Source organism: Eleutherodactylus coqui, chromosome 8, assembly GCF_035609145.1.
Source record: "Eleutherodactylus coqui strain aEleCoq1 chromosome 8, aEleCoq1.hap1, whole genome shotgun sequence".
NCBI classification, from domain to species: domain Eukaryota; kingdom Metazoa; phylum Chordata; class Amphibia; order Anura; family Eleutherodactylidae; genus Eleutherodactylus; species Eleutherodactylus coqui.
Genome location: NC_089844.1, coordinates 69,436,383 through 69,454,897, shown reverse-complemented (window position 1 = coordinate 69,454,897; position 18,515 = coordinate 69,436,383). Strand labels below are relative to the sequence as shown.

At 46.8% G+C, this 18,515-nt stretch overlaps 1 protein-coding gene across 1 annotated transcript in view; it reads right to left on the bottom strand.

Moving 5' to 3' along the window:
- PDE11A (phosphodiesterase 11A) overlaps nt 1–18,515 on the bottom strand; it is a 472,505-nt gene that overhangs the window by 350,326 nt on the left and 103,664 nt on the right. Inside the window, exon 2 of the mRNA XM_066575784.1 lies at nt 18,094–18,252. Within this exon, the coding sequence (XP_066431881.1) occupies nt 18,094–18,252 (159 nt within the window). The remainder of the gene's footprint in view (nt 1–18,093; nt 18,253–18,515) is intronic.

Sequence of the window (18,515 nt, the reverse complement as noted above, 5' to 3'; positions counted from 1 at the left end):
CGTCCCCTCTCAGCACCATAAGTTAGTTCATGGTACTTTAGGCAGGTTCCCTTTAAGTTCAGTCTTATTGTCTCAGGATACAATTGCTGCTGGCAGAATAAATACATATTATATATGAAATCACAATGTGTTATCTGTTGTATTTCTTAGGACTTCGGGTAAATCTGTTACATTACAACTCAAGCGGTGCACAAAAAAACAGTTAAAAGCCAAATTCAGCTTTGCTACATTTGTATATAAGGTTTTGCTTTTTAAATAAAAACTAGCAGCAATAGTAACAGTAAAATGCAATAAATGAAACAATCATGCAAATGTGCATCAGATATTACTTCCAGAAATGAAGTAGCCTTTTACTTCAATCATCCAATATGACTAAAGCGTTTGCTATGCAGAGCGGTCGTATATTCCACACTGGAATGATCACAAACGACTGTAGGTGTGTTCGCATTCTGTCTCACAAACGTCAATCGTTGTCAAGGATACCAGATAATGTGGTGTCATCATTCCGCTGATCAGATCGGGTGCCCTCACTTGATAGTATTTTGAAGTATTAAAGAGGATCCAAAGCTGAACATCTTACTTTTCCGGTTTTACGACGATTATATTACAATATAGTTTGACGTTCACGAGTCTGACAAATCACAGAGCTGCAGAATAATTGCAATTATTACCCAATCCATATATAATATACACCGTCCACACCTGATACAGTTAATTAAACATCGTCTTGAACTCCTCTGCAAAGGCATTAATTCATCCATCTTTAAGGCTAGGGATCCATGAAAATTTTACGCTCTGCGGTTATCGTGTTTATGATCAAGGTAGATTGCAGTGCAATAATGCACATCACTGCTGCTAATGGTGTAGAAAATGGCACGCTTTTTCAGAAGCCCGTGATTTTACGGTTACAAAGTATCCAAATTATTTAGCAATTTTCTAAATTCACAGGTTTATATAGAGGGGAAAAATGGGATTAGCATGGATTATAATCTATTTACATTTTATTCTTCATGTAGCCAGCAGACTGTCAGAGTCCATTTTTTTTACTCATTCTATTATATCCGTATAGTGCCACTTTCACACTGGCGAGAAAATTGTGCCAAATTTGTGCAGGGCAAGACGCACAAATCTCGCACAAATATGAACACCATTCTTTTGAATTGGTTAATTCACATTAGTGACGTTTTCCTTCATGGCACTGCGATGCGATGCTGTGCGGGAAATAAATTGCAGGATGTCCTATCTAGCTGTGAGATCTCACAGCACAGCCCCATTGTTTACTAATGGGCCCGGCGGCAGCAGCGCCCGTCCCATTGAAAGCAATCGGAGAACTCTGCGATCCTCTACCACATCTGTGACAGCCGCAGTGAGATTCCCTTCATCCACGCAGTGATGCAAGGCTGTTTGCACATGATAACGCCTTGCATCCACAGGGCTTTCATGGAGGGCAAGGGCAATATCGGACCATGAATCACGGCGAGAAATCAGCAAGGTCACAAATTAGGATGTTAAATTAAAGCAACCCTCCAGTCCTTAATAAACAGATTGCCAAACCGTTTCTCTACCTGATACACACTGTGCATTAGTATACATCATTAGTCTAAGATACTACACCTGCTTTGAATGATTACCACATGAGCAGTGCTGGCCAGTCAGAGCTGTATTTAATATCTTAGACTACCAATGCATGCTATGCACCGTGTGCATCAGATAGTCAGAGAAACGGTTTGGCCATCTTTGTTTTTCCAGGGTCACTTTAAATTTATCCAGTGGTCCTGAAACCATGTTAATTCCATTACAAGAAATGATGTGACTGTCCATTGAATACCTCCTTAGGGCATTGGTTGATGTGGAGGATCATGGGCACATTGGCATAAGACCATCCAAAAGTCTCTGGTGGGTAATCACCATACTGATGTGGTCATGAGAATTCAATAAAAAGGTAACAATGATGGCAACATTTCCAAATAGTGTCTTTATTGTCCCAGAACAACATACAAAAAAGTGTGACGTGCGGGCTCCTACGAGTCTCTGTCAAGCTCATAAGAGCTGAAACATCACACTTATTTGTTGGTCTGTTACTGGGGTTGATCAACTCAGTTGGATGATCTGTTGCACTCCATTGGAGACAGGGGGGATTTCTAGTTCTGTTTTCACACCTACATTTGGAGTGCTTATCAGAATATCTGCACCAAGATAATGTGTCAATACTATGTCATTAGTAGTTATTCAGACAAGAACAAATCTTCATACAGAGTGATCAAACCAGATGATCAGACCAGACTGAGTGAGTAACCAGCACCCTCGGAGAGGAGGAGCCTGAGTAAACCTTACAGACTAATGCTCATTGGTTGGCTTGTACCACCTCTCAGACAATCAATCTGACCATACACAAGAGGAGCAGGATCACTGTCGGAGTCCAATGCCAAAATGACAGAGAGCATGAAGCGGCATGAGGATTACGTGGGCTTAGGCTAAGGTAGGGGTGCCACCCCGCTCCTGATCCTGAGTCGCACCATGACATTAGTATTCATAATAAGAGCAGCATTTGATGAAGGGCAGGTCAACATCACTGGGGTCATACTTAACAGGAAAACAAATGCATAGAACAAGGGTAAAGCATTTCTGCACAAGTACAGTAGTATAAAGGCTGGCAATGTTGAAGATTCAGAAAAGCCTTTCAAAGGGACTAAAACAATTGATAAAATATCCTTAGGGTTGTTCATCAATAGCAGATTAGCAGGAATCTACCACTTGGGACCAGAACTAATCAGCTGATGAGCAGCTACTGCGGATAACCAGAATGCTCAGAACGCCATCCATGGCCCAGTTTGGTATTGCAGTTCTCTCCCATTCACTTCAATGGAGAAAGTTGCAATACCAAACCAGGAGGCCCCCTGCTGAACGGACAGCAAATTGACTGGGGTCCCAAGTGGTGGCCAACAACATATCAGCTATTGATGACCCGCATATGTTGCAATGTCTGACTTGAGACTTAACATGTTAAGAAAATGTGCCACTATTTAATTGCCTGTTCAATACGCTTTCAATGGCTTTTGCTGTGCTAAGCTAATAATAGCTTTTCAGTGACCTAACATAAGATAACATGGTGCAGAAAGTTATCACAGTCAAGTTAAACTTTGCTACATCTGTATCCTAAGGATAGGTCATCAATATTTTTAGCCTGGAACACCCCTTTAACTCCTTCAAGATCAGAGAAGTTTAATCTTTTATATTTTGTTTTTTCATCCCCGTCTTCCAAGGGCCAAAACATTTTTACTTTTAAAAGACGCAGAACTGTGAAATCTTGTTTTTTGTGGCACAAGTTGCATTTTTTAAAAGGTACCAGTTAATGTGTCATATAAAGTACTGAAAATAAAACGTTTCAAAAATTGAACAGTGGGGTGTAGAGATGAGCGAGCGTACTCGCTAGGGCAAACTACTCGAGCGAGTAGTGCCTTATGCGAGTACCTGCCCGCTCGTCTCTAAAGATTTGGGTGCCGGTGGGGAAAAGCGGTGAGTTGCGGGAGTGAGCAGGGAGGAGCGGGGGCAAAAGAGTGAGAGAGAGATCTTCCCCCCCCCCCCCCCCCGTTCCTCCCTGCTATCCCCCGCCACTCCCCGCCCCCTGCCGGCACCCGAATCTTTAGAGACGAGCGGGCAGGTACTCGCATAACGCACTTCTCGCTCGAGTAGTTTGCCTCAGGGAGTACGCTCGCTCATCTCTAGTGGGGTTCTTATGTCATTCATGGTGCAATAAAAATGACATGTGAACTTTGTTCTGTGGGTCAGTATGATTGCACAATACCAAATTTATGCCATTTTTTATGTTTTTCTACTACTAAGAGAAAATACTTTTTTTAAACAAAAATTGCTTTCCGTCGCCACATTCTGAGAGCCATAACCTTTATGTATTTCCGTCAATCGGGCCGTGTGAGGGCTCCTTTTTTGCAGGGTGAGCTGTAGTCTTCATTACTATCATTTGGAGTCCATACTTAGAGCTTTTGACCACTTTTTATTACATTTTTTTGGGAGCGAGGGTAACAAAGGAAAAGCAATTCTGTAACGCTGTGCTTTTTCCCCCCACAGTGTTCACCATGTGGGATAAATAGTGTGATATTTTGATAGTTCAGAATTACAAATTCAGGACATTTTCATAGTTTACACTTTTTATAGCAGAAATGGTAAAGGAAGGGGCAGTTCAACGCTTAATGTTTTTCCTTTTTTTATTGTTATAAAAATTTTATTAAAGGAGTTTTCCAAGTTATTTATTTTATACAGTTTTGAGCCCACTGTGCCCCAAAACTATTTAAAAGGAATTAACTCATCATGACACTGGACCGCCTCAGAAGGCCGGGTGATATCTTGTAAACCGGTCACAACAGGTTTACGGGATGTCCATATGAATGATGAACTGGCAGCATAAACGGATGTATGAAGGTATAAAAGCGTTTTATTACCCCATTACAAATGAATGCGACGTTTCGGCACTGGTGTGCCTTCCTCAACAGGTTTACGGGATGTCACTGATGACGTCCATATCTAGCCTCCTATTGGCTGCAGCAGTCAAATGGGTAAATAACATAAGTAAACAAGGTCAGAGGATCGGAAGTTGTGGAGTTGTGGGAGTAGTGTGGCAATGAGGAGATGAATATTTATTTTTTCTTACATCTTTATTAGGGATGAGCGAGCGTACTCGGAAAAGCACTACTCGCTCGAGTAATTTGCTTTATCCGAGTATCGCTGTGCTCGTCCCTGAAGATTCGGGTGCCGGCACGGAGCGGGGAGCTGCAGGGGAGAGCGGGGAGGAACGGAGGGGAGATCTTTCTCTCCCTCTCTCCCGCCCGCTCTCCCCTGCTCCCCGCTGTGACTCACCTGTCAGTCGCAGCGGCACCCGAATCTTCAGGGACGAGCACAGCGATACTCGGATAAAGCACATTACTCGAGCGAGTAGTGCTTTTCCGAGTACGCTCGCTCATCTCTAATCTTTATCCCCTCCTCCACTGCCACCAATGTTTAAAGAGGTCATAAAACTCCTTTTACCTTTTTCTAAATTTTTATTTAGTCTCCCTAGGGAATCTGAGACTGTGATCACTTGATTGCTTGTACTGTATACTGCAAAACTTCAGCATTGCATTATATAGTGATTATGACTGTTGCCACATGGCATCCATTATATGGTATAACACCCCTGGGAGCCTTCTCTAAGCATCCATTGATTCCGTCTCAGGGAAGCTGATGTGCCCCCCCCCCCCCCCCCGCTGACTTTAACCATGTTATCTAAACAGTTAATTGCCATGATCGGAGCTAGCTCCAATTGAAGCAGGTGGTGGTGTGTATGGCGCGGCTATGACAAACTCAGGCAGCACATATAAAAGCTGAACTCTACTGAACGATGGAAAGCACTGATGAACAGCCAATCACACACCTCCCTTGTATTGAAAGGGGTGGCTGCTTAGTACTAGTCTTACATTTTTTAAGCAAGAATAGTACTAAGCTGCTACCCCCCTCTGTATAAGGAAGGTGTGTGAGTGGCTGTTGATCAGTAAGTGCACCTGTGCAATTTACTTCTCCATTTAGTAGTTTGGTTGTCTGCATGTTGGGGGATAGTTGGTGTTTCACCCGGCCCTCTTGTATCAGTATATCAGTAAGTATATGGCGACTTCCTGTGATTTTTTTTGTCAGTTTATATTTCCTTTTTCTGTGGTTCTACTGAACAATGGCAGTTAACTTGGTCACTCCATTAATTGAAAGTTGCAGCAGCAAGTCACCTACATGGCGCATACTGGCTGCCGCCCGACACTGTCTCAGCTGAACACTCGTAGCCTTACCCAATCTGCCTCTTAGGGTCTGCATTCTTACATTAGAAGCACTCAACACTATGAATGCCCTAATTTACCTCATGACTTTTCTGCTATAACACTTCTCAAATTTTACCGCTCAGGTAACTTGCTACTCATAACATTCAATATGTATAGCTGTAGACTCATTAGTACCTAAACTCTCATTACTAGCAAAACCCTAACCCCCTCAAAGTACTGCAAACCTTTCAAACAGTCTATACTGGTCTGTCTGCACATTGATTCATGGGAGCCCCACTTACTACTCAATGACGGGAAATTCACCTCAACCGCACCTGGTCCACTGTATTGCAGCTACTTGCATCATGTTGCCCACTTGCTGACTTCATGCCATAGACCCCTGGTGGCATGAGGCGGAAAATCTGCCATACTTAACAGCAGTAGGATCCCTTGCTCGAGGGACAAGACACCTCAATGGCTGTAGGGCATAATTTTATGGGTAGTTGATCTATCCTCTCTGCTCAAACTGGGGCACGCTGGTACAGCGCTCTTCTGGCCACAGTCTCATAGATCTGAGGTATCCCAGTTAACTCTAAAGCTGCAGCCTCTGCAGCTGTGGTACTCTGATACTGACCTCCGGCTTTGCCTCTGAGCTCCCCATTCAAGCTCAACATAGGGTCTACAGCTGCCAACGGCTTTCACCATGTCCCATGTGGTGTCGTCTCTCGTTTGCCCGGCTCTCACAGTACTGAGGTCTTCTCTTGTACCAAGCAGAACACACTCTGCCGGCACCTCTAGCTGCGTCAGCTGAACTATCCGATGGTGCAGCACCAAAATCCTTATATAATAAAGATGACCACCGGGGAGGGTCTCCAATCAAGTATGTGAACATTTGTGTGTTTGTTATTACATGGGTGATTAGCTATAAATGGATTTTTATTAGAGATGAGCGAACGTACTCGTCTGAGCTTGATACTCGTTCGAGTATTAGCGTGTTCGAGATGCTCGTTACTAGAGGCGAGCACCACGCGATGTTCGAGTTACTTTCACTTTCATCTCTGAGACGTTAGCGCGCTTTTCTGGCCAATAGAAAGACAGGGAAGGCATTACAACTTCCCCCTGCGACGTTCAAGCCCTATACCACCCCCCTGCAGTGAGTGGATGGCGAGATCAGGTGTCACCCGAGTATATAAATCGGCCCCTCCCGCGGCTCGCCACAGATGCATTCTGACAGAGATCAGGGAAAGTGCTGCTGGTGCGGGAGCTGCTATAGGGAGAGCGTTAGGAGTTATTTTAGGCTTCAAGAACCCCAACGGTCCTTCTTAGGGCCACATCTAACCGTGTGCAGTAGTGTGGAGGCTGCTTTTTGGGTTTTTTTGTATATCGGCCGTGCAGAGCATTGCGTCCTGCAGTAATTTTACATTGTCCATGGCCAGTAGTGGTGAGGCAGGGACAGAAGACATATTTAGTGTATATAGGCAGTGGGCCTTTCCAAAAACATTTGGGAAAAAAAATCTATTTGGGCTGCCTGTGACCGTCCTCAGTGTACTGGGTCTCTGCTGGGGGTAGTTGTCCTAATTCATACGCAGCCAGCTAAGTGTTACAGCAGGCTTGCGCAAAATTCTTTCCTGTCTCTGTGTTGCCTCTTACATCACCGCTGTATTCCTGTCCACAAGTGTACTGGGTCTCTGCTGGGGGTAGTTGTCCTAATTCATACGCAGCCAGCTAAGTGTTACAGCAGGCTTGCGCAAAATTCTTTCCTGCCTCTGTGTTGCCTTTTACATCACCGCTGTATTCCTGTCCACAAGTGTACTGGGTCTCTGCTGGGGGTAGTTGCCCTAATTCATACGCAGCCAGCTAAGTGTTACAGCAGGCTTGCGCAAAATTCTTTCCTGCCTCTGTGTTGCCTCTTACATCACCGCTGTATTCCTGTCCACAAGTGTACTGGGTCTCTGCTGGGGGTAGTTGTCCTAATTCATACGCAGCCAGCTAAGTGTTACAGCAGGCTTGCGCAAAATTCTTTCCTGCCTCTGTGTTGCCTCTTACATCACCGCTGTATTCCTGTCCACAAGTGTACTGGGTCTCTGCTGGGGGTAGTTGTCCTAATTCATACGCAGCCAGCTAAGTGTTACAGCAGGCTTGCGCAAAATTCTTTCCTGCCTCTGTGTTGCCTTTTACATCACCGCTGTATTCCTGTCCACAAGTGTACTGGGTCTCTGCTGGGGGTAGTTGTCCTAATTCATACGCAGCCAGCTAAGTGTTACAGCAGGCTTGCGCAAAATTCTTTCCTGCCTCTGTGTTGCCTCTTACATCACCGCTGTATTCCTGTCCACAAGTGTACTGGGTCTCTGCTGGGGGTAGTGGTCCTAATTCATACGCAGCCAGCTAAGTGTTACAGCAGGCTTGCGCAAAATTCTTTCCTGCCTCTGTGTTGCCTCTTACATCACCGCTGTATTCCTGTCCACAAGTGTACTGGGTCTCTGCTGGGGGTAGTTGTCCTAATTCATACGCAGCCAGCTAAGTGTTACAGCAGGCTTGCACAAAATTCTTTCCTGCCTCTGTGTTGCCTCTTACATCACCGCTGTATTCCTGTCCACAAGTGTACTGGGTCTCTGCTGGGGGTAGTTGTCCTAATTCATACGCAGCCAGCTAAGTGTTACAGCAGGCTTGCGCAAAATTCTTTCCTGCCTCTGTGTTGCCTCTTACATCACCGCTGTATTCCTGTCCACAAGTGTACTGGGTCTCTGCTGGGGGTAGTTGTCCTAATTCATACGCAGCCAGCTAAGTGTTACAGCAGGCTTGCGCAAAATTCTTTCCTGCCTCTGTGTTGCCTCTTACATCACCGCTGTATTCCTGTCCACAAGTGTACTGGGTCTCTGCTGGGGGTAGTTGTCCTAATTCATACGCAGCCAGCTAAGTGTTACAGCAGGCTTGCCCAAAATTCTTTCCTGCTTCTGCTGTGCGTTCCGTAAGCGAAGTCAGCCTCCAACTACAGGCCAATAAGCGGCACATTTAAGTACAGCGTTCTGTTTCTGCACTACTGGTAATACACCATGCTGAGGGGTAGGGGTAGGCCTAGAGGACGTGGACGCGGCCGAGGACGCGGAGGCCCAAGTCAGAGTGTGGGCACAGGCCGAGCTCCTGATCCAGGTGTATCGCAGCCGACTGCTGCGGGATTAGGAGAGAGGCATGTTTCTGGCATCCCCACATTCATCTCACAATTACTGGGTCCACGCGGTAGACCTTTATTAGAAAATGAGCAGTGTGAGCAGGTCCTGTCGTGGATGGCAGAAAGTGCATCCAGCAATCTATCGACCACCCAGAGTTCTGCGCCGCCCACTGCTGCAACTCTGAATCCTCTGGCTGCTGCTCCTCCTTCCTCCCAGCCTCCTCATTCCATTACAATGACACATTCTGAGGAGCAGGCAGACTCCCAGGAACTGTTCCCGGGCCCCTGCCCAGAATGGCCAGCAATGGTTCCTCTCCCACCAGAGGAGTTTGTCGTGACCGATGCCCAACCTTTGGAAAGTTCCCGGGGTCCGGGGGATGAGGCTGGGGACTTCCGGCAACTGTCTCAAGAGCTTTCAGTGGGTGAGGAGGACGATGACGATGAGACACAGTTGTCTATCACTCAGGTAGTAGTAATTGGAGTAAGTCCGAGGGAGGAGCGCACAGAGGATTCGGAGGAAGAGCAGCAGGACGATGAGGTGACTGACCCCACCTGGTTTGCTACGCCTACTGAGGACAGATCTTCAGAGGGGGAGGCAAGTGCAGAAGCAGGGCAGGTTGGAAGAGGCAGTGCGGCGGCCAGGGGTAGAGGCAGGGCCAGACCGAATAATCCACCAACTGTTTCCCAAAGCGCCCCCTCGCGCCATGCCACCCTGCAGAGGCCGAGGTGCTCAAAGGTCTGGCAGTTTTTCCCTGAGAGTGCAGACGACCGACGAACTGTGGTGTGCAATCTTTGTCGCGCCAAGATCAGCCGGGGAGCCACCACCACCAGCCTCACCACCACCAGCATGTGCAGACATATGATGGCCAAGCACCCCACAAGGTGGGACGAAGGCCGTTCACCGCCTCTGGTTTGCACCGCTGCCTCTCCCCCTGTGCCCCAACCTGCCACTGAGATCCAACCCCCCTCTCAGGACACAGGCACTACTGTCTCCTGGCCTGCACCCACACCCTCACCTCCGCTGTGCTCGGCCCCATCCACCAATGTCTCTCAGCGCACCGTCCAGCCGTCGCTACCGCAAGTGTTGGAGCGCAAGCGCAAGTACGCCACCACGCACCCGCACGCTCAAGCGTTAAACGTGCACATAGCCAAATTTATCAGCCTGGAGATGCTGCCGTATAGGGTTGTGGAAACGGAGGCTTTCAAAGGTATGATGGCGGCGGCGGCCCCGCGCTACTCAGTTCCCAGTCGCCACTACTTTTCCCGATGCGCCGTCCCAGCCCTGCACGACCACGTCTCCCGCAACATTGTACGCGCCCTCACCATCGCGGTTACTGCCAAGGTCCACTTAACAACGGACACGTGGACAAGCACAGGCGTGCAGGGCCACTATATCTCCCTGACGGCACATTGGGTGAATTTAGTGGAGGCTGGGACAGAGTCAGAGCCTGGGACCGCTCACGTCCTACTCACCCCCAGAATTGTGGACCCCAGCTCGGTGGTGGTATCTGCGGCGGTGTATGCTTCCTCCACTAAACCACCCTCCTCCTCCTCCTCCTACGCAACCTCTGTCTCGCAATCAAGATGTGTCAGCAGCAGCACATCGCCAGCAGTCGGTGTCGCGCGGCGTGGCAGCACAGCGGTGGGCAAGCGTCAGCAGGCCGTGCTGAAACTACTCAGCTTAGGAGAGAAGAGGCACACGGCCCACGAACTGCTGCAGGGTCTGACAGAGCAGACTGACCGCTGGCTTGTGCCGCTGAGCCTCCAACCGGGCATGGTCGTGTGTGACAATGGCCGTAACCTGGTGGCGGCTCTGCAGCTCGGCAGCCTCACGCACGTGCCATGCCTGGCCCACGTCTTTAATTTGGTGGTTCAGCGCTTTCTGAAAAGCTACCCACGCTTGTCAGACCTGCTGGGAAAGGTGCGCCGGCTCTGCGCACATTTCCGCAAGTCCCACACGGACGCTGCCACCCTGCGCACCCTGCAACATCGGTTTCATCTGCCAGTGCACCGACTGCTGTGCGACGTGCCCACACGGTGGAACTCTACGCTCCACATGTTGGCCAGGCTCTATGAGCAGCGTAGAGCTATAGTGGAATACCAACTCCAACATGGGCGGCGCAGTGGGAGTCAGCCTCCTCAATTCTTTACAGAAGAGTGGGCCTGGTTGGCAGACATCTGCCAGGTCCTTGGAAACTTTGAGGAGTCTACCCAGATGGTGAGCGGCGATGCTGCAATCATTAGCGTCACCATTCCTCTTTTATGCCCCTTGAGAAGTTCCCTGCAAAGCATAAAGGCAGACGCTTTGCGCTCGGAAACAGAGGCGGGGGCAGACAGTATGTCGCTGGATAGTCAGAGCACCCTCCTGTCTATATCTCAGCGCGTTGAGGAGGAGGAGGTGGAGCATGAAGAGGATGAGGAGGAGGGGGAAGAGACAGCTTGGCCCACTGCTGAGGGTACCCATGCTGCTTGCCTGTCATCCTTTCAGCGTGTATGGCCTGAGGAGGAGGAGGAGGAGGAGGAGGAGGATCCTGAAAGTGATCTTCCTAGTGAGGACAGCCATGTGTTGCGTACAGGTACCCTGGTACACATGGCTGACTTCATGTTAGGATGCCTTTCTCGTGACCCTTGCGTTACACTCATTCTGCCCACTACGGATTACTGGGTGTACACACTGCTCGACCCACGGTATAAGGAGAACCTTTCCACTCTCGTACCCAAAGAGGAAAGGGGTTCGAGAGTGATGCTATACCACAGGACCCTGGTGGACAAACTGATGGTAAAATTCCCATCCGACAGCGCTAGTGGCCGAAGGCGCAGTTCCAAGGGCCAGGTAGCAGGGGAGGCGCAGAGATCAGGCAGCATGTACAGCACAGGCAGGGGAACACTCTCCAAGGCCTTTGACAGCTTTTTGGCTCCCCAGCAAGACTGTGTCACCGCTCCCCAGTCAAGGCTGAGTCGGCGGGAGCACTGTAAAAGGATGGTAAGGGAGTATGTAGCCGATTGCACGACCGTGCTCTGTGACGCCTCTGCCCCCTACAACTACTGGGTGTCGAAGCTGGACACGTGGCCTGAACTCGCACTGTATGCCCTGGAGGTGCTTGCTTGTCCTGCGGCTAGCGTCTTGTCAGAGAGGGTGTTTAGTGCGGCTGGGGGAATCATCACAGATAAGCGTACCCGCCTGTCAACCGACAGTGCTGACAGGCTTACACTCATCAAGATGAACAAAGCCTGGATTTCACCAGACTTCTCTTCTCCACCAGCGGACAGCAGCGATACCTAAACAATACGTAGGCTGCACCCGCGGATGGAAGCATTGTTCTCTATCACCATCAAAAACATGGACCTTTTAGCTTCATCAATCTGTGTATAATATTCATCCTCCTCCTTCTGCTCCTCCTCCTGAAACCTGACGTAATCACGCCGAACGGGCAATTTTTCTTAGGCCCACAAGGCTCAGTCATATAATTTTTGTAAACAATTTTTATACGTTTCAATGATCATTAAAGCGTTGAAACTTTCACCTGAACCAATTTTTATTTTAACTAGGCTGCCTCCAGGCCTAGTTACAAATTAAGCCACATTAACCAAAGCGATTAATGGGTTTCACCTGCCCTCTTGGTTGGGCATGGGCAATTTTTCTGACGTACATTAGTACTGTTGGTACACCAATTTTTTGGGGCCCTCGCCTACAGTGTAATCCAATTAATTTTTTGCCCACCTGCATTAAAGCTGACGTTACATCAGCTGTGCTGGGCACTGCAATGGGATATATTTATGTACCGCCGGTGGGTTCCAGGGAGCCACCCATGCTGTGGGTCCACAGAGAGTTGTAACTGCATGTGTCTACTTCTAAAGAACCCCAGTCTGACTGGGGCATGCAGTGTGGGCCGAAGCCCACCTGAATTTAACATGACATTACCTCAGCTGTGATGGGCACTGCAATGGGATACATTTATGTACAGCCGGTGGGTTCGAGGGAGCCACCCATGCTGTGGGTGCACACGGAATTCCCATTGCGGAGTTGTACCTGCCTGTGACTATTTATAAAAAACTGCGGTCTGACTGGGGCATGCAGACACCTTGACAGAATGAATAGTGTGTGGCACATAGGTTCCCCACTGCTATGCCCACGTGTGCAGCTCCTGATGGCGGTGGCACAGGATTATATTTCTCATTGCTTCTGTACAGCATTGTGGGCTATCGCCCCGCCCCTTTTAAAGAGGGTCGCTGCCTAGCCGTGCCAACCCTCTGCAGTGTGTGCCTGCGGTTCCTCCTCATGGCAGACGCACTTATAAATAGACATGAGGGTGGTGTGGCTATGAGGCCAGCGTGTGGCATGAGTGCAGCTGAAGGCTGCGCAGGGACACTTTGGTGTGCGCTGTGGACACTGTGTCGTGCGGGGGGGGGGGGGTTGGGCAGCATGTATCCCAGGAGAAGTGGCAGCGGAGTGTCATGCAGGCAGTGATTGTGCTTTGTTGGATGTAGTGTGGTGCTTAGCTAAGGTATGCATTGCTAATGAGGGCTTTTCAGAAGTAAAAGTTGTTGGGAGGGGGGGGCCCAATCTTGCCGGTATTGTGGCTTAATAGTGGGACCTGGGAACTTGAGATGCAGCCCAACATGTAGCCCCTCGCCTGACCTATCCGTTGCTGTGTCGTTCCCATCACTTTCTTGAATTGCCCCGATTTTCACAAATGAAAACCTTAGAGAGCATCGGCGATATACAAAAATGCTCGGGTCGGCCATTGACTTCAATGGGGTTCGTTACTCGAAACGAACCCTCGAGCATCGCGATAATTTCGTCCCGAGTAACGAGCACCCGAGCATTTTGGTGCTCGCTCATCTCTAATTTTTATATTAACAATGGAGCAGGAAAAATCTGAAATATGGCAAAAAGATTATGTGAGAATTTCACTATATTCTATGTTCCTTATTCTGTATACTTATATTTGACATTTACACATTAGAGGAAATTACAGCTTTCCCCAATATTATTAATACTTTCCATATAAAGTTCCCAGATGTGCCTTATGCATTGTCAGTGAATGTGTATGCCTCATACCCAACTCTCCAGACGAATGGCAAAATACTCCATCATTACGAAATGTAACAAATACAGCATCATCGGTCATTATACAATCAATATTACACTTCACAATCTATTCAATGAACACGCGGTCTAATAAGATACACCAGGAACGCCGCAGAGCACAATTATCTTTTGTCAATCAATCACCTTTGTCATTTTGCACCAATGGCTAATACTTTCTCCAACTGTACATGAAAATAACAAATATGAGTCGGTTCCCCAGATCAAGATCCTACACCATAAAGCTTCTACTGCCTTTGTGAATCAATAGCACCAGTCAATTCCTCCTACTAATGGTCCCAAAGTTTCCATTCTTTACTGAAATGTGCTGAAAGAATGATGAGAATAACATGCACTAAGGTTTTGTTACTGATGGGAGTCAAGATGGACCACAGAAATGGAAAGCGAGCCTAATGCAAACCTGTAAACCATCTACCTAGGATCAAAACAAGTATTGCCTGTTAATTTAAAGGGGATTGTTATGCAACCCCTATCTACAATATGTAGCAAATATTACATAAGGATGTAATAAAAGAGAGACCCCACCTGCAGGATCCTTTAGTCAGGTCTTAGATCAGTTACAAAGTGTAGCTCTCCATCTGAAGGACCTGGTTTTTCCGTGCATTATCTGGACATACTTTTGACTTCAGAGCTTCCTCCAGTGATATCTACTGAGTAGTCTTGAGCAAACCGATTCAGTAGAACTCCTTTTTGGGTCAAACTTTGCAAAAAATTTGGTTTGACAAAACCTAGAAGCTCAGCTGTTAAATTACTGCCAAACCAGAAATTCATATGAACCCCTAAAACAAGTATTGAACACTGTCTAAGAACCCCAAATCAACAACAATAGTGTTGGTCCTTCAATAGATGTGGCTCAGTGATTAGCATCTTTGGGGTCCTAGGTTCAAATCTCCCAAAGGACAACATCTGCATTGAGTTTGTAAAACTCTATACAGATGTTATCCTCAGTCACATTTGACCAGAAGACTCTATTACTGCAAGGCAACTGTGTCATGTACTGAGCCACCACTCTTCTTTTGCCTTCTCTAAAATGAGAAGAACAAGAAACACAAAGAGATCATACAAACTACATGCTGATATTGTCCTTGGTTAAATTTCAACCTAGGACTCCAACACTGCCAGAAAACAGCGCTAAACACTCTGCCACCTTTCCTTTTTTTTTTTTTGCCTTCGTACTTCTCCAGATGAAAAGAAGAAGAACATAAAGAGAATAAACAAGCTCTATGCAAATGTTGTCCCTGCTCAGATTTGAACCGGCGACTCCACTGCCTCAAGGCAACAGTGCTAACCTCTGAGCCACCACACTTATTTTCCCTTCTCCAGAAGAGCAGAGAAATAGAAAAAAAAAACACAAAGAGACATACAAATTCCATGCAGCTATTGGCCTTGTTCAGATTGGAACCCAGGACCCCAGTGCTAACCACCACTACCCTCACAGTGTATAATATGTGTTTTAGAAGGTTTTTATGAATGTTTGGTTCATACTAATTCAGTCGAGCCAAGTGTTTTAACGAAATTCAGCGATCAGGCAGAATCAAACTTCTGAAAAGTTCGCTCATCTCTAATCCTGAGTGTTGGATGTCAAACTGCAGTATCCTCTACAATTAGCTTATCATCAAGGTACATACATTGTAAGTAAGAGTCTTTCCCTTTAAGAACTACCGGCCAGCTCTCCTACCATTTGTTTTAATAAATACTTGCATTCCCAAAAATCTCAGTTGTAGCGCATATTTTCCTACAACTTGGTTTCTCTACTATGCATTTTGAAATAATATGAATAAACTGACAACTGAATGATATCACTATGCTTGTCCCGGGTCCGTAATGATTGGACAAGGTAAAGACTGGTTTAAACGCAACGATAATCGCTGAAAAGATGTTGCTCAAGCGACTTTTGAGCAATCATCGTTGTGTCATTTACAGTGCAAGATGATCGCTCAAGATGAGCGATCACCTTACGTTGCCAGCGGAGGATGCAGAAGACAAGCAGGGTGTCCCCAGATGTTCCTCCGCTCCGAGTGCTGTTATACAGCCCGGCGCTCGGAGCGGAGGATGCAGAAGACAAGCGGGGTATCCCCGCTTGTCTTCTGCATCCCGCTGTTAATCCCCTCCGAGCGCCCAGCTTGTCTTCTGCATCCAGATGTTTTCTACACAGAGCACCTGGCTGTTATACAGCTGAGCGCTCCGTCCTGGGTATGGAGAACGCAGCTGGACCACTCCATTCTTCATACTCAACCCGTTATCAGGGAGCGGGATACAGCTGAAACAATAGTATCAGCTGTATCCAGCTGTGAATCCCTGCTAAGGCTCATTGTTGTCTTTCAGCACTCTGAGCAATGGAATAAGGAAAACTGCACGATGTCAGTGCAGTTACACACAACGATTATCGCTCAAAAGACAGCTTAGACTATGTAGGACCACATCCCATTAACAAGGGAGATATTAACACCTAGTAATCAATTTATTCATACATTCCCAGGAAGAATAATAGAGGAACAGTACAATGCATCATCCAAAAATAAGATGCTCTAGAATTGTTATTCTATGGTGAATATAAGTATTTCCCTTAGGCTTCCTACACACACAGGAGAGTGCAATACCGGACTGTGAAACTCTCCCCAAAATGCGTGTCATGAGACGTTCTTATGTCAAAAACACCTCCCCATCACTTCAGTACAGTTGCGATCCTCCGGCACAGCTTTCAGCCGCGGCGGAAGATTGGCAAGTATTTCCAATTGTTTTAAATGGTAAGCCGCGCATTGCACTTGTGTGCACATCGCACAGTGCGCAATGTGTTTTCCAGCCCCATTGAAAACGATGGACAATGCGTTCCAAAGAACGTGCAACGATAGAGCATGCTGCAATTTTTTTTCCCGCACTGTGATACAGGGGAAAAAAAAAATCAATCATGTATATGACTTTATTCAAAATAATGGGGTTCATATTCTAGCGTCTCGCAATGCACAAATCTTGAGCGATTCTCTCGGCCGTGTGAAAGCGGCCTTAATGAATGGTGTTTTTGAGCAAGAATTTGTGAAGATAATCAAGATTGTAGGAGGTTTGCATTATATTTATTGACTCCACACACACGTTTGCCACCCTTGGTACTATCTATATGTACTATGGCTGGCATGTATATAATCCTAGAGCCCACAAACATACACTATGCATGAAACAAAAATGACATAAAATAACCTTATAGATTGTTCCATGTGAGCGTCATAAACATCCTTCCAAAAATCACCTAGTATGTAACTTTCCCAGATTCAGTGATGTATTCCAATAAGAGCTGAACATACCTACAGAAGTAGCCTTAGGCTAAGTTCACACGTACACTTTTTGTTTCCATCTAGCTGTTCCGTCGTGGGAGCAGCTAAGCAGAAGGAAAACACTTCGGATTTTGTGCCCACAGATTATGCATTTTTAAGTAACTGCTGGCTCGTCCCTGAAGATTCGGGGGGGCCGCGGGGTGAGCGGGGGGTTACGGAGGGGATCTGGAGGGAGAGAAAGAGAGATCTCTCTCACTCTCCACCCCACTCCCCTTCGCCGCCCCCCGCGGCCCACCCAAATCTTCAGGGACGAGCCAGCAGTTACTCGAAAAAGGCGGTGCTCTCTGGAGTAAATCGCCTTACCGAGTATGCTCGCTCATCTCTAGCTATACGTAATACATCTCCATAGGTCATATATTGATACTGAATTCATTACCAGCATCTACTGTGAGCTGTAAGAACATGATACATACAATCATAATAAGCTGCTTAAATACCATCAAATAAAAAATTAATGGGTGCATCTAATATTTTTTTTTACGGACACTGCAAAAAAAAAAAAGGGCCCTATTTTTACAGACTGCCCAGGGATTCCTATACAGTTGTCAACCCTGGAACTGGCCCTTACTGCCATTTGGTAACATATGCTTAGAATCCTAAGTCTTGCACATGAATGATTTGCACGTATACAGGTATCTATTGTGAGAAAAGAAAAGTTTTATTCAATTTGTGAAAGGTCAATCCTACTTTTTCGTCATCCTCGGTAAATGGGGCTCCTGCATGGGTCTTGTTTATCGCTTGAGCGACACTGATAATTTCCCCATCACTATTCCGTATCGGCATACACAGCAAAGACTTGGTCTTGTATCCAGTTAATTTGTCTATTTCATCACTGAATCTTCTGTCCTACAAGAGAGAAGAATATTAATGAACACACTGTACAATATAAAGCAAACAAGTACATTTCAGTAGTAGCAGGGAGCCATGCCCCTTCAGCATCTGAAAGAGCAGGATAAAAAGACATTTTTAGGACCCCTTCAGGACAAAGTAATTAATTTTTAGCAATTTAATTTTGAATGGAAAAGTGAGGGAACCTTTTTTTTGGGGGGGGGGGGGCCTTTAGTGTATAAATTCATTTTTAATTATGACATACGGGCATAGATAAATAT